Below are 15518 nucleotides of genomic sequence, written 5' to 3' on the forward strand. Positions count from 1 at the left end.
TGGTAAAATCTCTGAAAAACTACTGCCATGTAATTCCAAATTAGCAACTTAATCCTATTTATACGTGGCTTTAATAATAGCTATAGAGTCAAACCGACGCCCGTGTAATAACACCTGTTGTCCAATAATCTGTAAAATCTCTGCAACTTAATCCTATTTTCATGCGGATATCATTATTTGAATGAGGACAAACCGACGCCCGTGTGAATGCAGCTCAACGTGGATCAAACATTCCAAGCAAAAGAGGCAAACCAGACTCAGCAGTAACCAATCCTTTCAATTATTGAGAGAGAGAGAGAGAGAGAGAGAGAGAGAGAGAGAGAGAGAGAGAGAGAGATTGCATGCATTTGAGTTCTTCTGGTAAGAAAGAAGAAAAAAGCGAGAGAGAGATGAATGGGACCCCAATTTTCCCACCACCCGACCATTACAAGCTGTGACTGCGGTGCACTCGTGCGCTTGGTTGGTTCTGAGGAACCTTATAATTTCATATCTTGGCAGGACATATATGGCTTAAAACGTACGAGTTTTTCGTACTGACTTGAGTGTGATGAGGTTAAGCATTGGGCATCCAGATCACATGATCATTCGACCAGACAATTTAAGTTACTCCAGTCTCTTGTTGTGATTTGGTTTGTACTTGGTCCCAAACTATCAAGAAAACTGAACCTTCCTTTATTAGGCCCAATAGTATTTTTTTTTAAATGGGCCACAGGGAGAATAGTCTTTTCCTGACGAAGTTTATAGCCTTCGAGCTGAATGTGATTCTTTTAAGTAGAATAATTCACAAACAAATCTTAGTATTTTTTTAGCATTTCATCTTTGGAAAAATTGGACAAAGACAAATTCTTGACCAAGAAAACAAGTCACTAATTCTAAACTCCAAAAATGAATGAGAAAACAAGTCTCAATTGCAAAAGGGAAAAATTGGAAAAACTCGAGCCTCTCCTCTTACCTGGGAATCAACTTATACAAACTGCTGTCCACATGTAGTCCGCTACTTTGCTGACTCTAAAATGCCAACTGCAGCGGCAATCAAAGCGAAAAATAACTTCTGCTTCCATTTTCGCCATTCGGGGCGGGCGCCCGACCAAATATAGTACAACAATTTCATCACAAGCACAAGCTCGTCCTACTTGTGGCCATACCCAGCCTGGGGTGGAGGTGGTCTCCTATTTCCTCTTCTGTCCAATCCAGAGTATTGGTTTCTGGATTGTTGAGGACGGCTATGACCTCTGCCCGGGTTATGGCTGACCGGTGGAACCCGGCCATCAATACCATGATGGCTAGGCGTTCCAGATGGTTGGTAACTCTGATAGTTGTTATAGCCACCTGGATAAGGAGCAGCACTGACCCCCGGTGGAGTTTGTAGAATTGGTCTCTCAGGGTAGATTGGCCCATCGTTCTGGTGATTTCCTGATTCGTAGTATACATGCCCAGAATTCCTTTCGTGGTGCTGGGTACGAGACCTGTTCTGAAAGCGATGGCCAGCTGCCGAAGAAAGCGGTACATTATACCCACGGTCACCGTGACTTGGGAATGTACTAATATTCGAAGCTCGGTGTTGATGTTGAGGATGGTGGATTGCCCTAGGTGGTGGCATTCTATTGTGTCCCTGATCATAGCCTCTGTTATTTGCATAGGAAGGGTGTGCTGGATAATACTGAGGCTCGGCATAAGATGGTCGATGGGAATGCATCTGATTGCCATACCCATTAGCCTGTAAGCTATTAACAACAAGGCGATGTGCCGATTCCCCGAGCTGTCTTCCAGAAATAGCTCCTGGGTTCTGCCTGGAACTGAAAGCAAAATCTAATATTGTTAAAATACAATCAGAAGAAAAGGAATTATATTACGCTGAAGGACAAATGGCACTGCATATCTATCAAAAGCGATTTGTTAAAAGGTCTACCTCGAATTTTCATATGGCTTCCGCCCAGAATCTTCATGCCAAGGCTTTCGCCCGGTGTCTTCATGCCATAAAGGAGGTAATGGCTTCAGATCCCCGACTGTAACAGTCTGAAGATAACTTGACATCAATATAATGATAAGCATCACACAGTGTATAATAATTTTATTATTACTTAAAATTAGAGGCAATGGCCAAGTCGAGAAGTTCATAGGAACACATGCAAACACATAAAGCAACACTCGCATCACATATGGATAACACCCATACGACAAAAATTTAATTGAAAAAAAGCTTATGATCAATATGGACAATATACCTTCTTCGGGAATATAACACCTGCCGGTGGTCGAGTTATATGCTTATGTACATCAGGTAGTCTGTATATCGCACATCTGAACATCAAAGGGAGTGAATTGCAGTTCAGAGATGCATGATCACTTCTATGTATAGAGCAAATCCATTAATGAAGCCATTTTGTATTATTTCTATTTGCATCCAATAAATTACTTAATACACACGCGTGTAAAGATTACCCATCAACAAAATCTCTCTCTCTCACTCATACAATGTATATTAAAGCAAATGAATTTAAGTTAAAAATTAAAATACATACATTACTTGGTTGTCCACAATATCCTCCATGCTTTCAACAGGAGACCGGAAAACCGGAGGGCAAGGCTCTCCAGTACATGGAGACAAATAACCGTTCATCCCTTCACTGCATGCATCCCTAAATAAAATCAGAAAATAGTCTCAAGCAATTCTTAAATACATTGTCAATAAGAAAAAATCAGAACAAAAATATGGCTTTATAATCATGTAGCAAACATTACCATCTAGAAGTACCAAAAAATGGACACACTTTCTAGAAAACCATAGAAAAATTAATTTTTGTAAAATGCCAAAATGGAGCATGATTCTCAAGAAAAATATATAAGCTAAATCAATTAGCATATGCGGTGCCACCAAAATGGAACACTGGCCACATGATCTATAGTTCCCAACCAAAACAGGCTCAAATAGAAAATAGCAAAGGTATAACGTAAAATTCAAATTAGAAATCTGGTTGCTGCTCTAAAGCATAAAGTAAATGCACCGTGAACAAACCTGTACTTGGGATCAATCTGCTCCTTAACTTCAACTCGTTCTTTGTCTGTCAACTGCTTGCATCGATCGTCCAGAGAATATATGCTTACAGATAGAGGATGAGACGATGTCACAAAAAGCATCTCGAACATCACACTATTTCTCCTTGTCTCCTCCTCCTACAATCCAAAAGCTAAAATTAAGTTAGAAAACAAAATAGAAATACCAAAATCAGTAATGCAAAGTAAAAATAAATAAATAAATACCCTACCGTCAATGTATGTTCGAGTTTTTCAACCTCACATAGAAGGCGGTCTTCATCAATAAAAGGCAGCTTTGCAATACCCTTCAGAAAAGCAAAAAGATGTCAAACTCTGCTCGATAGGTGTACAATATACACCGTAATCATCATGACCATGCGCAAAAGCATATAGTTATAATATGGATTAGAAAGAAACCTACCTGCCATGCATACCGCTTCCCATTCATATCCACTTCAAAGTCTGATGGTAATAAAGGTTCAGAGAAGAATCTTAGTGAGCAAGTAAACAAAAGGGAAATATTCAAACCACCAATATTAGTCAAGCAAACATACCAATAGGGTAAAAATCAATCAGAGGTGAATTTGGATCAGTCATCAACTTCCTGTACTGCTCAGGAAGAGCATGGGAGCTGCAAACAAATTATCATTAGTGCCTTACTTAATGGATAATTTACTAATATAAGGAATAAATTAAAAGCAAACCTTGCAGCAGGAAAAACTCCCAATAGCTGATTGAACGGTTTAAAAGGAGAGCCCAAATCGAAACTTATATTTAGCTGACCAAGGTCCTTCAGATCAGAAGCAAAGGGTGCATAGTGATAGGGGTAAAACCTGAAGAAAAAAAAAGGCATTCAATGGCACGATTGACATATTTGACTAAGATCATTAATGCAGTTTTTTCAGAAAATGTTACAACAAGATCTCATCTATGTGGCATTATCCTGATATGCAATTGTGTTTTCGTATGACAAGCTAAAAGAAAAATTGGAAAATATTCATAATCCAACCCTGCTCCATATACAACACTGAAAAACCCCACCCCATCCAAATACAATTAATAATTCCAGTCATTGCAAAATGCGACAGAAGCAAAAGGAACGGGAAGGCCCTTCATGTAGTGAAGGAAGGTGGATCAAAACTACTCACCACTGCCACGAGCAAACACCTTCATAATAATAGTGCATCACCCAACACAGACCTTCAGTGTATCGCAAAACCTACCCAAAAACACAAATATGAAAAAACTAACAATGGTTTATACAAATGAACATTTGAAATCACCAGCAATTATTACATACAACATCTTTTCGAATTGCATCACGTTCTTCAGGAGTTTTTGCAGAAAACTTCTCTTCATAATACCTATCTTTCCATCCAGGTTCTCCCAATTTAACCTAATAATAAAAGACAAAAAGAATCACATTACCAATGCAACCAGCACAAAAATTCAGAAACAAAACTCCGAGCTTCTCAGCTATAGTATTGAGATGACAAATATAATAATGTAAACAGAGCTATGCAGCAAGAGCTATATGCATAAACTAGACAACAGTTTTATATTTAGTATTCAAAACTGCAAAAAAACAAAAGAGAACAATGTTGTGATAGGTCGCTTTCATTGGCAAATGGCAATGCATGATAATTGCAAAACTGATGTTACTATGGTTCCAAGATACAAGCAGATAATCTAAATTATCAAATTTCAAAAAGGCTTTCAAATGCCTTACAAACATACGCCTTGCAGACATCGATATCAAAATATATGTACAGTTAGTAATTGAACCTTGTCTACGTTGGGATTTCCAGAGTTAAAAGCATCAGATTTCTCACGAAGAATCTCCTTCAGCTTTGCTTTCATGTCTTCTTTGTTTCCATGTTCCTAGAAGAAAAAAACAGTGACAGCTTAACGACCACATAGTTAATAATATATAACCAGCGGAACTCGTTAAACACTTAACCCTGTTTGTAAAGCAATTATTACAAGATGGTACAATAGAGATTCAAAATTAGGTCAGCGTCAGTAATTAGCATGTAGAAAAGTAAATACAAAGAACAGACTAAAAATGTTTGACATTAAGGTATCTCCTGAGCTAAAAAACATACATCTAGTTCAAGACTGTCCTCAGCTTCAACAATAGCAGCACCGACAGTTGACATCTCTGAAGACAAACGTGCAACCTTTCGAGGATTTCCTTGATCACTAGATTTTCCAGATTGTTGATAGGGTGAAGCTGTATGACCTGAAGCAAGACGAGATCCCTGAAACCGAGAAACTGGAACCAATGAATCTGGTTGCACTTGAGGCGCTGCATCATCTCCTCTTCTTAATTGCCCTTTTTCACGCTTTATTCTGTCTGCCTGACGCTGGAGAGAGGGGGAAAGATTTTGTTATAACATTAAGCATTCTAATCACCAACATAACATCTATTAATCCACCCATACAGCAATTCACAGAAGAACAATAACATCCACAGATTTGGAAGGGGCGTCTGCTCAAAAGGCCACATCCCAGAGACCTTTTCTGAGAGCAGATTGATTTTACCTGCCCTCTTTCAGCTCACATTTATTGAGGAAAGTATCCTCCCTCCCAAATCCTGTTTTCCTTGTGAAAGCTTGAACAATCTATCTGAAACCTAAAGTTCTCCCACCCCACTCAAAAACATTCTGAAACCCTAGCTCAGTACCATGCTCCATCTAACTAAACAGCCTAAACAGGTGCATTAAATGAAAAATAAATTAAAAAAAAAAACTTTAGCCATCATGCAAATCAACACGGTTATACAATCATGCTGCCATAAAAGTAACACTGTTTCAAGGGGCTACTAAGGGGAACAAACCTGATGCAATCGAGCTCTTTTCTGAAATATTTTATCTTCATAAGATCCAACTGCTTGGATGAAATGCTCTACCCGACTCAAATTTGGCTGAGAAAAAAAAAGGCAGGCAAATAAGAACATTATGAAAGAACCTAGTCAACTACATAACCTACAATGGTCAATTAAATACCTTGCTTCCATCAGTCAGGTATCCACCCAATGACTTAAATTCTTTCTTGTATACAGCCAAAAGCAAATTGATTGCACCCTGAACAATCACCAATGAGAATATTATAACAGAAAATTATTACTCTTTATGAAGCTCTCCGATTTTCATTTTTATTTTTATGTGAAACAGTTTTTTAAACCTCCAATTTTCATGTTCTATTTCTCAAGCTTAATAAAATTACATACCTCACGAATTTCCAGTGTGGGCATGTGTGGTAAGAAATCGTTGCCAACAAAGAAACACATGAATATGAAATCATCCACAATGCACTCAAAATCAATCTCGAATTGGGTATTGGGAATTCTCATCTCATATTCCAAATATTCTCTAAGAGTCCAGATGTTAAGAAACTGCCATAACAAAGCACAAAGAGATAAAACTTCGATATATAATTGTCACATAGTATTTCGAAAGTAGGATACAAGTTATTCCACTAGTTCTATTCAATGAAATGTCCAATTCGCAATGGCTCTAAAATGAATAATTTAAATCCAAAAATCGCAACCATTCCTTTTAAGTTTTATCAGTAGTTCTTCAATCAATGTATTGCAAAAAATAACCTGGTACGGCTTCTTGGGAATGGCCTCAGCATCAGCTTTCTCATCAAACTCTCCAGCCTTCCGTTTCGCCTTACCTTCACAATTTGCTGCTAAATGACCCACCTGACCACATATGAAGCATTTGTCTTGCTGTCCGGGGGTGAATACAACCTGGAATGTTGCATTGCCAAATGTAAAATTACTAGTTGGAATGAAGGTGGAAATCATGAAACACACTGTAGGAGAACTGAAAGTAACGAAGATGCCAATCATACAGAAAAACAAAGTTGAATTGAATTTTAAAATGAAAAATTGGAAAATCATAAATACATACCTCTCGAAGAATTGAAAAATGAACTTCATGGGTAGCCAAAGCAAGCATAATCAAATCAGCATCCTGTAATTGACCACACATTAATAGAATACAGGAAAAACTTACCAGAATAATTCAAGGGTTTTTATAAAGCAATGGATAAATAACTGAGGGGTATAAGAAGATGCATGTAATGAAGGAAGAAACATACCAAACCATAGAGACAATGGCGTGTATTTGGATCATAACCAGGAAGATTTCTTTGAAGACGAACATAAGACATAATTTTGTGTTCACCTTCACCTGGAACATTTGCATCGGAAAGAATAACCTGCCAAGACAAAATATTATAAAAATTTGGTAAAACAGGAATATTCATCAGCATTGATAGAACAATAAAAATAGGTCCTAATTAGTAATTGCAAAAGAAACACAATATAATTTCAGGAAACCGAGGGAACAAAGCACAGAAAATACCTTGACATTTTTCCATCCTGGGTCGTTGTTTAATCTGAGATGAATGTAATACTGCAATGCTACTGACAAAACAGCCATAAATTGAGTTCCAGGAGTGATGACATTGGAATCAACAACTTGCGACTGCTGTTTTGGAGGAAGTTTTCTCCCCTCCATTTCAAACTCCTCACGCAGCCTTTCTTCTTCAGCTGCCTATAAAAGAGAAACCAAAAATCAATAAATGTAAAGCTTGGCTTCATTTCTCCTATCTACTTCCCCCATTCCAAGGCTGTATAACCTTATGGAACAATTGTAACAAGTAAGGATTCAGGAAATCTCAACAATGAGTTCACACAGATAGAACGGGGGGGAGGGAGTTTAACATGCCCCAAGTAAATGGTTCAGGACTAGTAGCTATGTTCCTTCAATTTTCATAATACAAGTTTGAAGATTGAGTTACGAACACCCCCCCCCCCCCCCAAAAAAAAAGTTACTGCAAATACACATTCCACAACTCCATTAAGGTTGTGTTGGATTATCACAATTCATAATAAATTTACACAAACTGCATCAACTACAAAACCCAAACAAACATGAGTAAAAACTAACAAATGCATATAACCAGAATTGATGATTGCACTATCAAAGGGTGTTTGAAATAACGATCTTTAGACAATACTTGTTGAACTCCTATGTATAAACACCACTATGATATCCGCTACAGAGGAAAATTTTATAGTCCCCAGGAAATCAAACTGCTTTCATTTGTTCAGTTAAGGTCAGATACATAAACATATCTATTCATCTACCAGTTTTCTGCAATTAATAAACTTTATTACACAAAAGAATCAGAACTAAACCAAAGAAACAAAGACAAGCCCTTCACATGCAAACACATGGAGGACCCACCTAGCATCCACAAAAGGACGTACCGCGTCTGATGCATCTTTCGCAGCTCTAAATCGCCGAGACCGCTGTTGATTCATTTTTGCCCTGGGGGCAACACCATCTATCAATAATTGGCAACAATTAGCATTACACAAATTCATACGACAACGCATTTACTTATGCTTTTTGATAAAACATAAACATCAGTTCAAATTCCAACACTCACCAATAGCCATGTACAATAGCTTTCGAGGCCGAACCATCACAAACAGTCTGTCAATATAATCAAACATGCACTGGAATACCTCGTCGAATGTCGAGGGAGAAGGCTGCATCATTCAGATAACAAAATTAAGCCACGCAAACAAATTTACAGCTACAAGGTCAAATTTTGATAACAATCAAAGGGGGGAAATCTTTCCACATAACAAAATTTTCAATTCGTAATCACATTGTAAAGAAATTAAATCGAATCGTTACCCTATCTTCTGGGTGGAAACAGGGGTGAATAATCCCGTTCATGTCGAGATACAGATTATCGTATTCCAACCCATTAGGGTTTGGTTTACTGGTGTCGACCGGAATCGATACGTCATCTATCACGACGGGCTCTTCTTCCACGACGTCGACAATCACAAGCGGGTACTTCTCCGCCAACCACCGGTAGAACGCCGGAACTCCCATTGTCAATTGGAGTTAGCTCGCGGTGGTGAACTAACAGATTACGAATCCAGAAAGTGAGGGAAAATCAGAACCCTAACCCTAATCGCTGCCTGAAACTTTAGCGGGGAAAGAGTGATAATGTACAAAAGAAGAAAGGTGAGCGCCAGTGTTAGTTTGGCGAGGCGGTGGAATTAGGGTGAGGAAGTGACGATTTGACGGTTATACCCCTGGAAATTTGGAAATGTAAGGCTATGGTTTGGGGATAAGGAACAGGGGTAATTATGTCAATCGCTGGAGTCTTGTTTTCCTTTTCGGTTTTTGTTTCCGAATTCGAATCGTCCTACCCGAAACCGGAAAGCTTACATATTGGGCCAATGGCTACTAGGTGACCCCGTTGCTAACAAACGAGCCCAAGTCCTAAGACGCTTAAGGCCCAATTAACCATTGTGTTTCTTGGGTGTTGAGGATTTTTGGATAACTATTTCAATGATTCGGATTATCGGATATGAAACATAACCAGTTGATCTCTACTTGATTGATTAACATCTTAGACTCGACTTGAACAAATGGCGATGACAATATGTGTTTGCACTTAGTAGTGATGAGGATCCGATGAGGTTACCTTATTATTAGAGGAAGGGAAACGAGTAGGATATAATTTACGAGGTCTAGGTCTCCAACGTTAACTCTGAATCTTTTCTGCATGCCCTTGTTCGTGCTATAAGAACTTTTCTAAACCTCATTTTCAAACGTCGTAGAATTCTCTGGACAAATACAACATAATACATACGATTTTTTCTCTGTATCCGTACATAAACCCATAAATATTTCTCAAAGAACATTGATGTCATGTCACCCACTTATATAATGTATCTACACAACATGTTGGCTCAATTCGCTTGCATTCTCGTATTGTGTCTTTGATGTGAAGATGCTAAAGTCAACACTTTCAAATAAATGGTCGAAAATGATGCCCACTATTCGCATATTTTAAACCCTACTATTATATGCCCACCATCCCCACCACAAAAATTGCGAAACTCAAGTTAAATAGAAAGCCACTTGTTAATATCATTATTGCATATGGATTATGGAACACAGATTCGTTTGGGAATTGTTAAATGTGTCATTGATAATATATTAATATAACATCCGCGACACATAAATGTATTAACATATTATTAATACACTTTCGACAATAGTAGTGCACTTCTTCGATACTACACATAGAACTTTCTTCTTTTCTTTTTTTTTTTTTTTTTTTTGTGGGAGATAAACTTGAGTAAAGATGTCCGCCCACTTTACTCATAGAATATTTTTCACAAAAAAATTAGCAGAGCCTCATGTTTTATGTCTTTGTTGTTCCACACGATCTCACTTTGCGTCAAAGTAGGGCGCCCTATACCTTCCCATTATTTAGTTTTAATGTGAAACCTAATCATATGATAATACTATAATCTAGTGATATTTTATTTTATTTATAAGTAAAAGGTTTTATATTTGATTCATATAAACGATGAATCAAAACTTAAATTCAGTATTGTTGATCCTAAAAACTAAAACTATCAAGCCTACGTGGCGTGCAGGATGAGTAACTAATGAGCTAACTATGTCATTCGGTTATGTGCAGGGCATGCCAACTCGACGCCCGAGCTTAGCCGAAGAGTAAATTATGTTAATGTCGCGTTGAGCGCGATGCTAACTTCTTGATCTTGCGAATGCGGCCGAGGAAGGAATACGTCTTAGCCTTTGGGTTCTAAAGCCTGAAGACAAGGATGCTAGTTCTGCGAAGTTTACAAATCGTCGGCGCCGGGTTCGGTCACAGTGATTATATTTGTGAGAGTATAAGCACGCTGAACTGGCACCAGACTATATAGACACAAATATTTGAAAGAGATGTATGTCTTGATGGTAAATATGGTTCGATCGTCAGAATGCCGAACTTTAAAGTGTACTTGTGAATATCCAATTATAAAACAACTTGGCGTTCAACGTGCCAAGCCTAGTAACATATAACACCTCACTTCGTCGAGAAGGTTGATGAAATGACATCTACCAACAAGAACTTGAAAGTCCTTGTCGACCGAAACTTTGATAAATAACCAATCGGTCTCGAAGCAATGTTGTTTATCCAAACTGAAGGTGCTCCTTGATCGACTGATTCTACAACTCCAGTGATGTTTATCAAAACTGAAGATGTCGCCGGTTGCCTTCACAGTGTTGTTTATCCAAATTGAAGATGTGTTGGCAGAATAAATGGGACAAGGATAAAATCTCAAAGGTTGTTGAGAAGCTCTGTGCAGGGTAATTTGTGTGTTGAATTGGAGAGGGCCACAATGTTGCATGCGACTCTGTATTTATAGCATCCATACTTTTTGCTTGGAACGGCCTAATAATTTCGTAGAAATCAATTGAAACTCAAACTCGTATAAACCTATCCCATCCAAAAGCCTATCCGTGGCAGACTTATCCCATCATAACAAAAAACCTAGCCTGCCTAGGCTTCTTACCTCATCATAATTCCATCAAATCACTTCACCAATTGAATCCATCATGCACATTTCCCCTGACGAAGACCATGTACATGCATGATGGTTCATTCACCAAATTAAACTCTAAAGTAATTATAATTGATGAAATATAATCACCACATCTCAAGATAAAGCCACGTGCTACAACCCCATTCACTCCAACACGTCCATGAATTCCAAGCCAATTTGAATTGTACCACCCACTTCAATATCAGAAATAGGAATTGTTTTTTATAATAATTAGCCACGTAGGAGATTGCATGCACCTGGGGCTTTGATATGATGAGCCCATTCGAATGTCTTCATGCAATCCTTTGAAGACGGATCAGGTCATCTATTTTCAAAACAACCAGCTAGATACTACTAATATTAGGTTTAGATATCCTAGTATATATTAAGAGATAATATCATATTTAAAATCACAATATTATTTCTCAAAATTAATTGAAAATCATTTCAACCGCTTTAACATTTAATAATCTAAAATTATGCTCATTCAACGATCTCGATTACTCGAACCAATGGTGTAATTTTGAATCCAAACAAGAATCGGTGGGTTTTAAACCTCTAGCCTTTACTTTAGTAACTTTGCAATCATATTCAATTGCTTTCAAAGGCTACTTTTTACTTATGGATTCTGGTCCCGAAAGTCCCTCTAACAACTTGAGCGTTGAGAGTTGAGACCACCCCAGACGCAGCAGCCACAAGCTCACTCAATCCTCAAACGTGTGGGTCTCATTCGGTCCAACCAAATTTATTCCCCGCCGCACTCGCTTTCCCAACCTGACCGAGATGTTGGCCTCTAAATTCAGAGGCCACCACATTCCACTTCCCCACATTAACCGGATCTCCACCCTACAACTCCTCCACTCCTCCACCACCACCACCTCCTCCTCCCTCCCCCCAAATCCCTACCTCCACCAACATGTCTCTCACCATTAAACTCCACGACTGCCATCTCAATCTCCTCAACAACAACCACCTCGGCATCTCCAAACCCAAAACCAAAGTCCCAAACCTCAAGCTCAAATTCCGAACCAAACCCATCTACCACTCCGACCCCTTACTCTCCGTCGTGTACAACTCCACAATGCACGCCTCCTCCGCTCGCCCGCCTCAATCCGCTGTCATCAAGAGCTCCCTCATCGACCCCGACGGCGGGGCCCTGGTCGATCTCGTGGTGCCGGAGAGCCAGAGAGCTGCTAAGGCTCTGGAGGCGGAGGCGCTGCCCAAGGTGCGGCTGACAAAGATTGATCTCGAGTGGGTCCACGTCATCAGCGAGGGGTGGGCCAGCCCGCTGCGGGGATTTATGAGAGAAGACCAGTACTTGCAGAGCTTGCATTTCAATTCGCTGCGGATCGAAGACGGGTCGTTTGTTAACATGTCGCTGCCCATTGTGTTGGCGATTGACGACGAGACTAAGGAGAGAATCGGGTCCTCGAATAATGTCGGGCTGGTCGGCCCGGGTGGAGATTTGGTTGGTGTATTAAGCAGGTTAATCCTTGTTTATCAGTATTTTACAATTGAGAATCTGGCCGAAATGATCTTTTTCTAAATCTCATTTGCTCAAATGATCAGTTTTATGTATGTGGTCGATATCTGATTACCTAGGTTCGATATTTGATGGTGTCGATGTTTAGATTTTGTTAGAGTAGTCATCGATGAAATTCGAATCCACACCGTCATGTAGACACTTAACTCCTTTCCATGATATTTGATTTTAATTAGTTTAGCAATTGAGATTTGATTGTTGACGATTTTTTAATTTGATATTTATTTTGTTTGCACATGGAAATTTATTATATTTTTTTTTTTATAATCACCTGATTTCATGCGGAAGGAATGTTCTTATTTGTTTGTTTATTGTGACTGAAGTAAACAAAAATCAAGTTCCCACTTCAAACCGTGTAAAGAGTCAATTTGTTTAATTTGTTTCATTGTAATTTCCTTTTAGTGTACACTCGCATATGCAACAGAACAAACATGTTGATTTTTTGGTTATTAATTCACTTGGAATCTCCTTGTGGCAAAAATCATGTGTAATTAATCGAAAATCTCGATATGCTAGTAGCCTAGTATAATTTTGTAATCTGTTATATTTGTTTTTTGTTGCAGCATTGAGATTTACAAGCATAACAAAGAAGAAAGGATTGCTAGGACTTGGGGGTCAACAGCCCCGGGGTTGCCATACGTTGAGGAGGTGATCACTCCGGCTGGAAACTGGCTTATTGGCGGAGATTTGGAAGTACTAGACCGTGTCAAATATAATGACGGGCTTGATCACTACAGGCTCTCTCCTCGACAGCTCCGGAAAGAATTTGACAGGCGTCAAGCTGACGCAGTTTTTGCTTTTCAGTTGAGAAATCCCGTACATAATGGCCATGCTTTGTTGATGAACGACACACGCAGGCGACTCTTGGACATGGGATACAAGAATCCAATTTTGTTGCTTCATCCTTTGGGAGGTTTCACAAAGCCTGACGATGTGCCATTGGATGTTCGGATGGAGCAACATAGCAAGGTAACCGGCCTGCATTCCTTTTGTATGTCTGTGAATATACTAGCAAAATATTTTGACCTGCCATAGCATTCTATCTACATCTTTACTTTCGTTTTGTTGAACAGATTTTTTCACTTCTGCATTGAAGTACCGGAGATGCATTGCAAATTTAGATGTCCAAAATGGGTAGTTTTTAAATGTTTTGTTTCTGTTCAGGTCCTAGAAGATGGAGTTCTTGACCCTGAAACTACTATTGTGGGTATATTCCCATCACCTATGCACTACGCAGGTCCAACTGAAGTACAGTGGCATGCCAAAGCTCGGATAAATGCAGGAGCAAATTTCTACATTGTGGGCCGTGATCCTGCTGGTATGGGACACCCCACAGAGAATAGGGATTTATATGACCCTGATCATGGGAAAAAGGTGTTAAGCATGGCTCCCGGGCTCGAAAAGCTCAATATTTTGCCTTTCAGGGTAGGTGAAACTATACGTTGCTTCTAGTCTTGACATATGGTGCGCTCCTTGTGCTTATTTGCTTGGTTGATATATATTATCGGAAATTTTATGCATGTGTTATGTCAGAGTTCTACTAGTTTGGATGCGATGAATTCTTACTTGGTTATATATGGCCCTTGAGATGGTAGTTTTATACGATGACTTGGTATTGGCTCCTCTTTTGTGTGTCGATTAACCTTCTTCTTTAATTATAAATTGCAGGTGGCAGCTTATGACACTGTGGAAAAGAAGATGGCATTTTTTGATCCTTCACGCGCTAAAGATTTCCTCTTCATCTCTGGAACCAAGGTATGAAGAGTATTTGATATTGTTTGTTCTCAATAGTGTATCTCTGGTCGAGGGGAAATACTATATCTTAGAGAGTATACCATCAAACTGGCAATGTAGTTCTGTTGGTGAAGTTTCGCACCTCACTTGTATAAGTGTGTAAACTACAAGGGGTGCTGAATGCCTACCCGTGATGAAATTCTCAGATGTTGCTTGCTGCCTTAAACCTTATAGAATTGTGTGTGCACGACCGTTGAATTAGATATTTGATTACTAATTAGGAAAATAATCTATCTTCTGTATGCTGTGTATAATTTGGTACACCTGTTGTTTCAGATGCGTGCTTATGCAAAGAGCGGCGAAAACCCTCCTGATGGTTTTATGTGTCCCTCGGGATGGAAGGTTCTCGTCAACTATTACAAGAGCTTGCAAACAGAAGAGGCATCACAGCAACAAGCTGTGTTATCTACTTAGACATCAGTGGTAAATTAATACCATATTATTCAGCTAAGTTAACTCCAATTTAGCCGGAGAAAGAGCGAAGCCGCTAGCCAGATTATAACCTATGCAACACAAGGGTAACCTTGGAGAGTATCTTTTATTTTCCAATCCAGTAGCCAAAAGTGTGCTAATGCCTGTAAAATTGATATTTTTTTTTCTTGTTTTTTTGTTATCCAATTTTTTTTTTTTTGTTTATGAGTTTATATACAGGGCAAGAATTTGCTTAATATAATGGCCGAGTACTATTTTTTCTTGAAA

The 15518-nt window shown here is 38.9% G+C and overlaps 2 protein-coding genes across 4 annotated transcripts; one reads left to right on the forward strand and one right to left on the reverse strand.

The window, feature by feature from the left end:
• Positions 1-780: 780 nt before the first annotated feature.
• LOC103450393 (5'-3' exoribonuclease 3) lies at positions 781-9169 on the reverse strand. Of its 2 annotated transcripts, none has more exons than XM_008389731.4 (23): positions 8760-9169; positions 8506-8608; positions 8324-8400; positions 7413-7604; positions 7147-7266; positions 6957-7019; positions 6644-6793; positions 6269-6433; positions 6045-6122; positions 5876-5962; positions 5142-5402; positions 4822-4917; positions 4337-4432; positions 4185-4255; positions 3741-3869; positions 3591-3667; positions 3458-3498; positions 3267-3341; positions 3017-3174; positions 2523-2639; positions 2226-2301; positions 1910-2016; positions 781-1796 (listed from the first exon to the last, which is right to left on the reverse strand). In XM_008389731.4, exons 1-23 carry the CDS (start codon positions 8961-8963, stop codon positions 1130-1132), a joined length of 3210 nt encoding a protein of 1069 aa, XP_008387953.1. In that variant the 5' UTR covers positions 8964-9169; the 3' UTR covers positions 781-1129. The 2 variants fall into 2 exon arrangements, with proteins under 2 accessions (XP_008387953.1, XP_008387954.1); XM_008389732.4 differs by having other exon boundaries at positions 2523-2627; positions 8760-9116.
• Positions 9170-12105: 2936 nt separating this feature from the next.
• LOC103450392 (ATP sulfurylase 2) lies at positions 12106-15518 on the forward strand. Of its 2 annotated transcripts, XM_017336438.3 has the most exons (6): positions 12106-12967; positions 13589-13994; positions 14190-14450; positions 14694-14780; positions 15096-15253; positions 15304-15518. In XM_017336438.3, exons 1-5 carry the CDS (start codon positions 12399-12401, stop codon positions 15231-15233), a joined length of 1461 nt encoding a protein of 486 aa, XP_017191927.1. In that variant the 5' UTR covers positions 12106-12398; the 3' UTR covers positions 15234-15253; positions 15304-15518. The 2 variants fall into 2 exon arrangements, with proteins under 2 accessions (XP_017191927.1, XP_070670783.1); XM_070814682.1 differs by having other exon boundaries at positions 15096-15518.

The sequence above is a fragment of the Malus domestica genome, chromosome 15, assembly GCF_042453785.1.
Source record: "Malus domestica chromosome 15, GDT2T_hap1".
NCBI lineage: Eukaryota > Viridiplantae > Streptophyta > Magnoliopsida > Rosales > Rosaceae > Malus > Malus domestica.

Excerpts from the sequence above, each read along its gene's own strand:
- LOC103450393 (XM_008389731.4), bottom strand. The coding sequence starts at position 8,963 with ATGGGAGTTCCGGCGTTCTACCGGTGGTTGGCGGAGAAGTACCCGCTT. Across the intron at positions 5,963-6,044 it reads ACCTGACTGATGGAAGCAAG|CCAAATTTGAGTCGGGTAGA; the intron begins GTATTTAATTGA and ends TTTTTTTCTCAG. Across the intron at positions 2,302-2,522 it reads ATTGTGGACAACCAAGTAAT|ATGTGCGATATACAGACTAC; the intron begins GTATGTATTTTA and ends TTTGATGTTCAG.
- LOC103450392 (XM_070814682.1), top strand. The coding sequence starts at position 12,399 with ATGTCTCTCACCATTAAACTCCACGACTGCCATCTCAATCTCCTCAAC. Across the intron at positions 12,968-13,588 it reads TTGGTTGGTGTATTAAGCAG|CATTGAGATTTACAAGCATA; the intron begins GTTAATCCTTGT and ends TTTTTGTTGCAG. Across the intron at positions 14,451-14,693 it reads TCAATATTTTGCCTTTCAGG|GTGGCAGCTTATGACACTGT; the intron begins GTAGGTGAAACT and ends TATAAATTGCAG.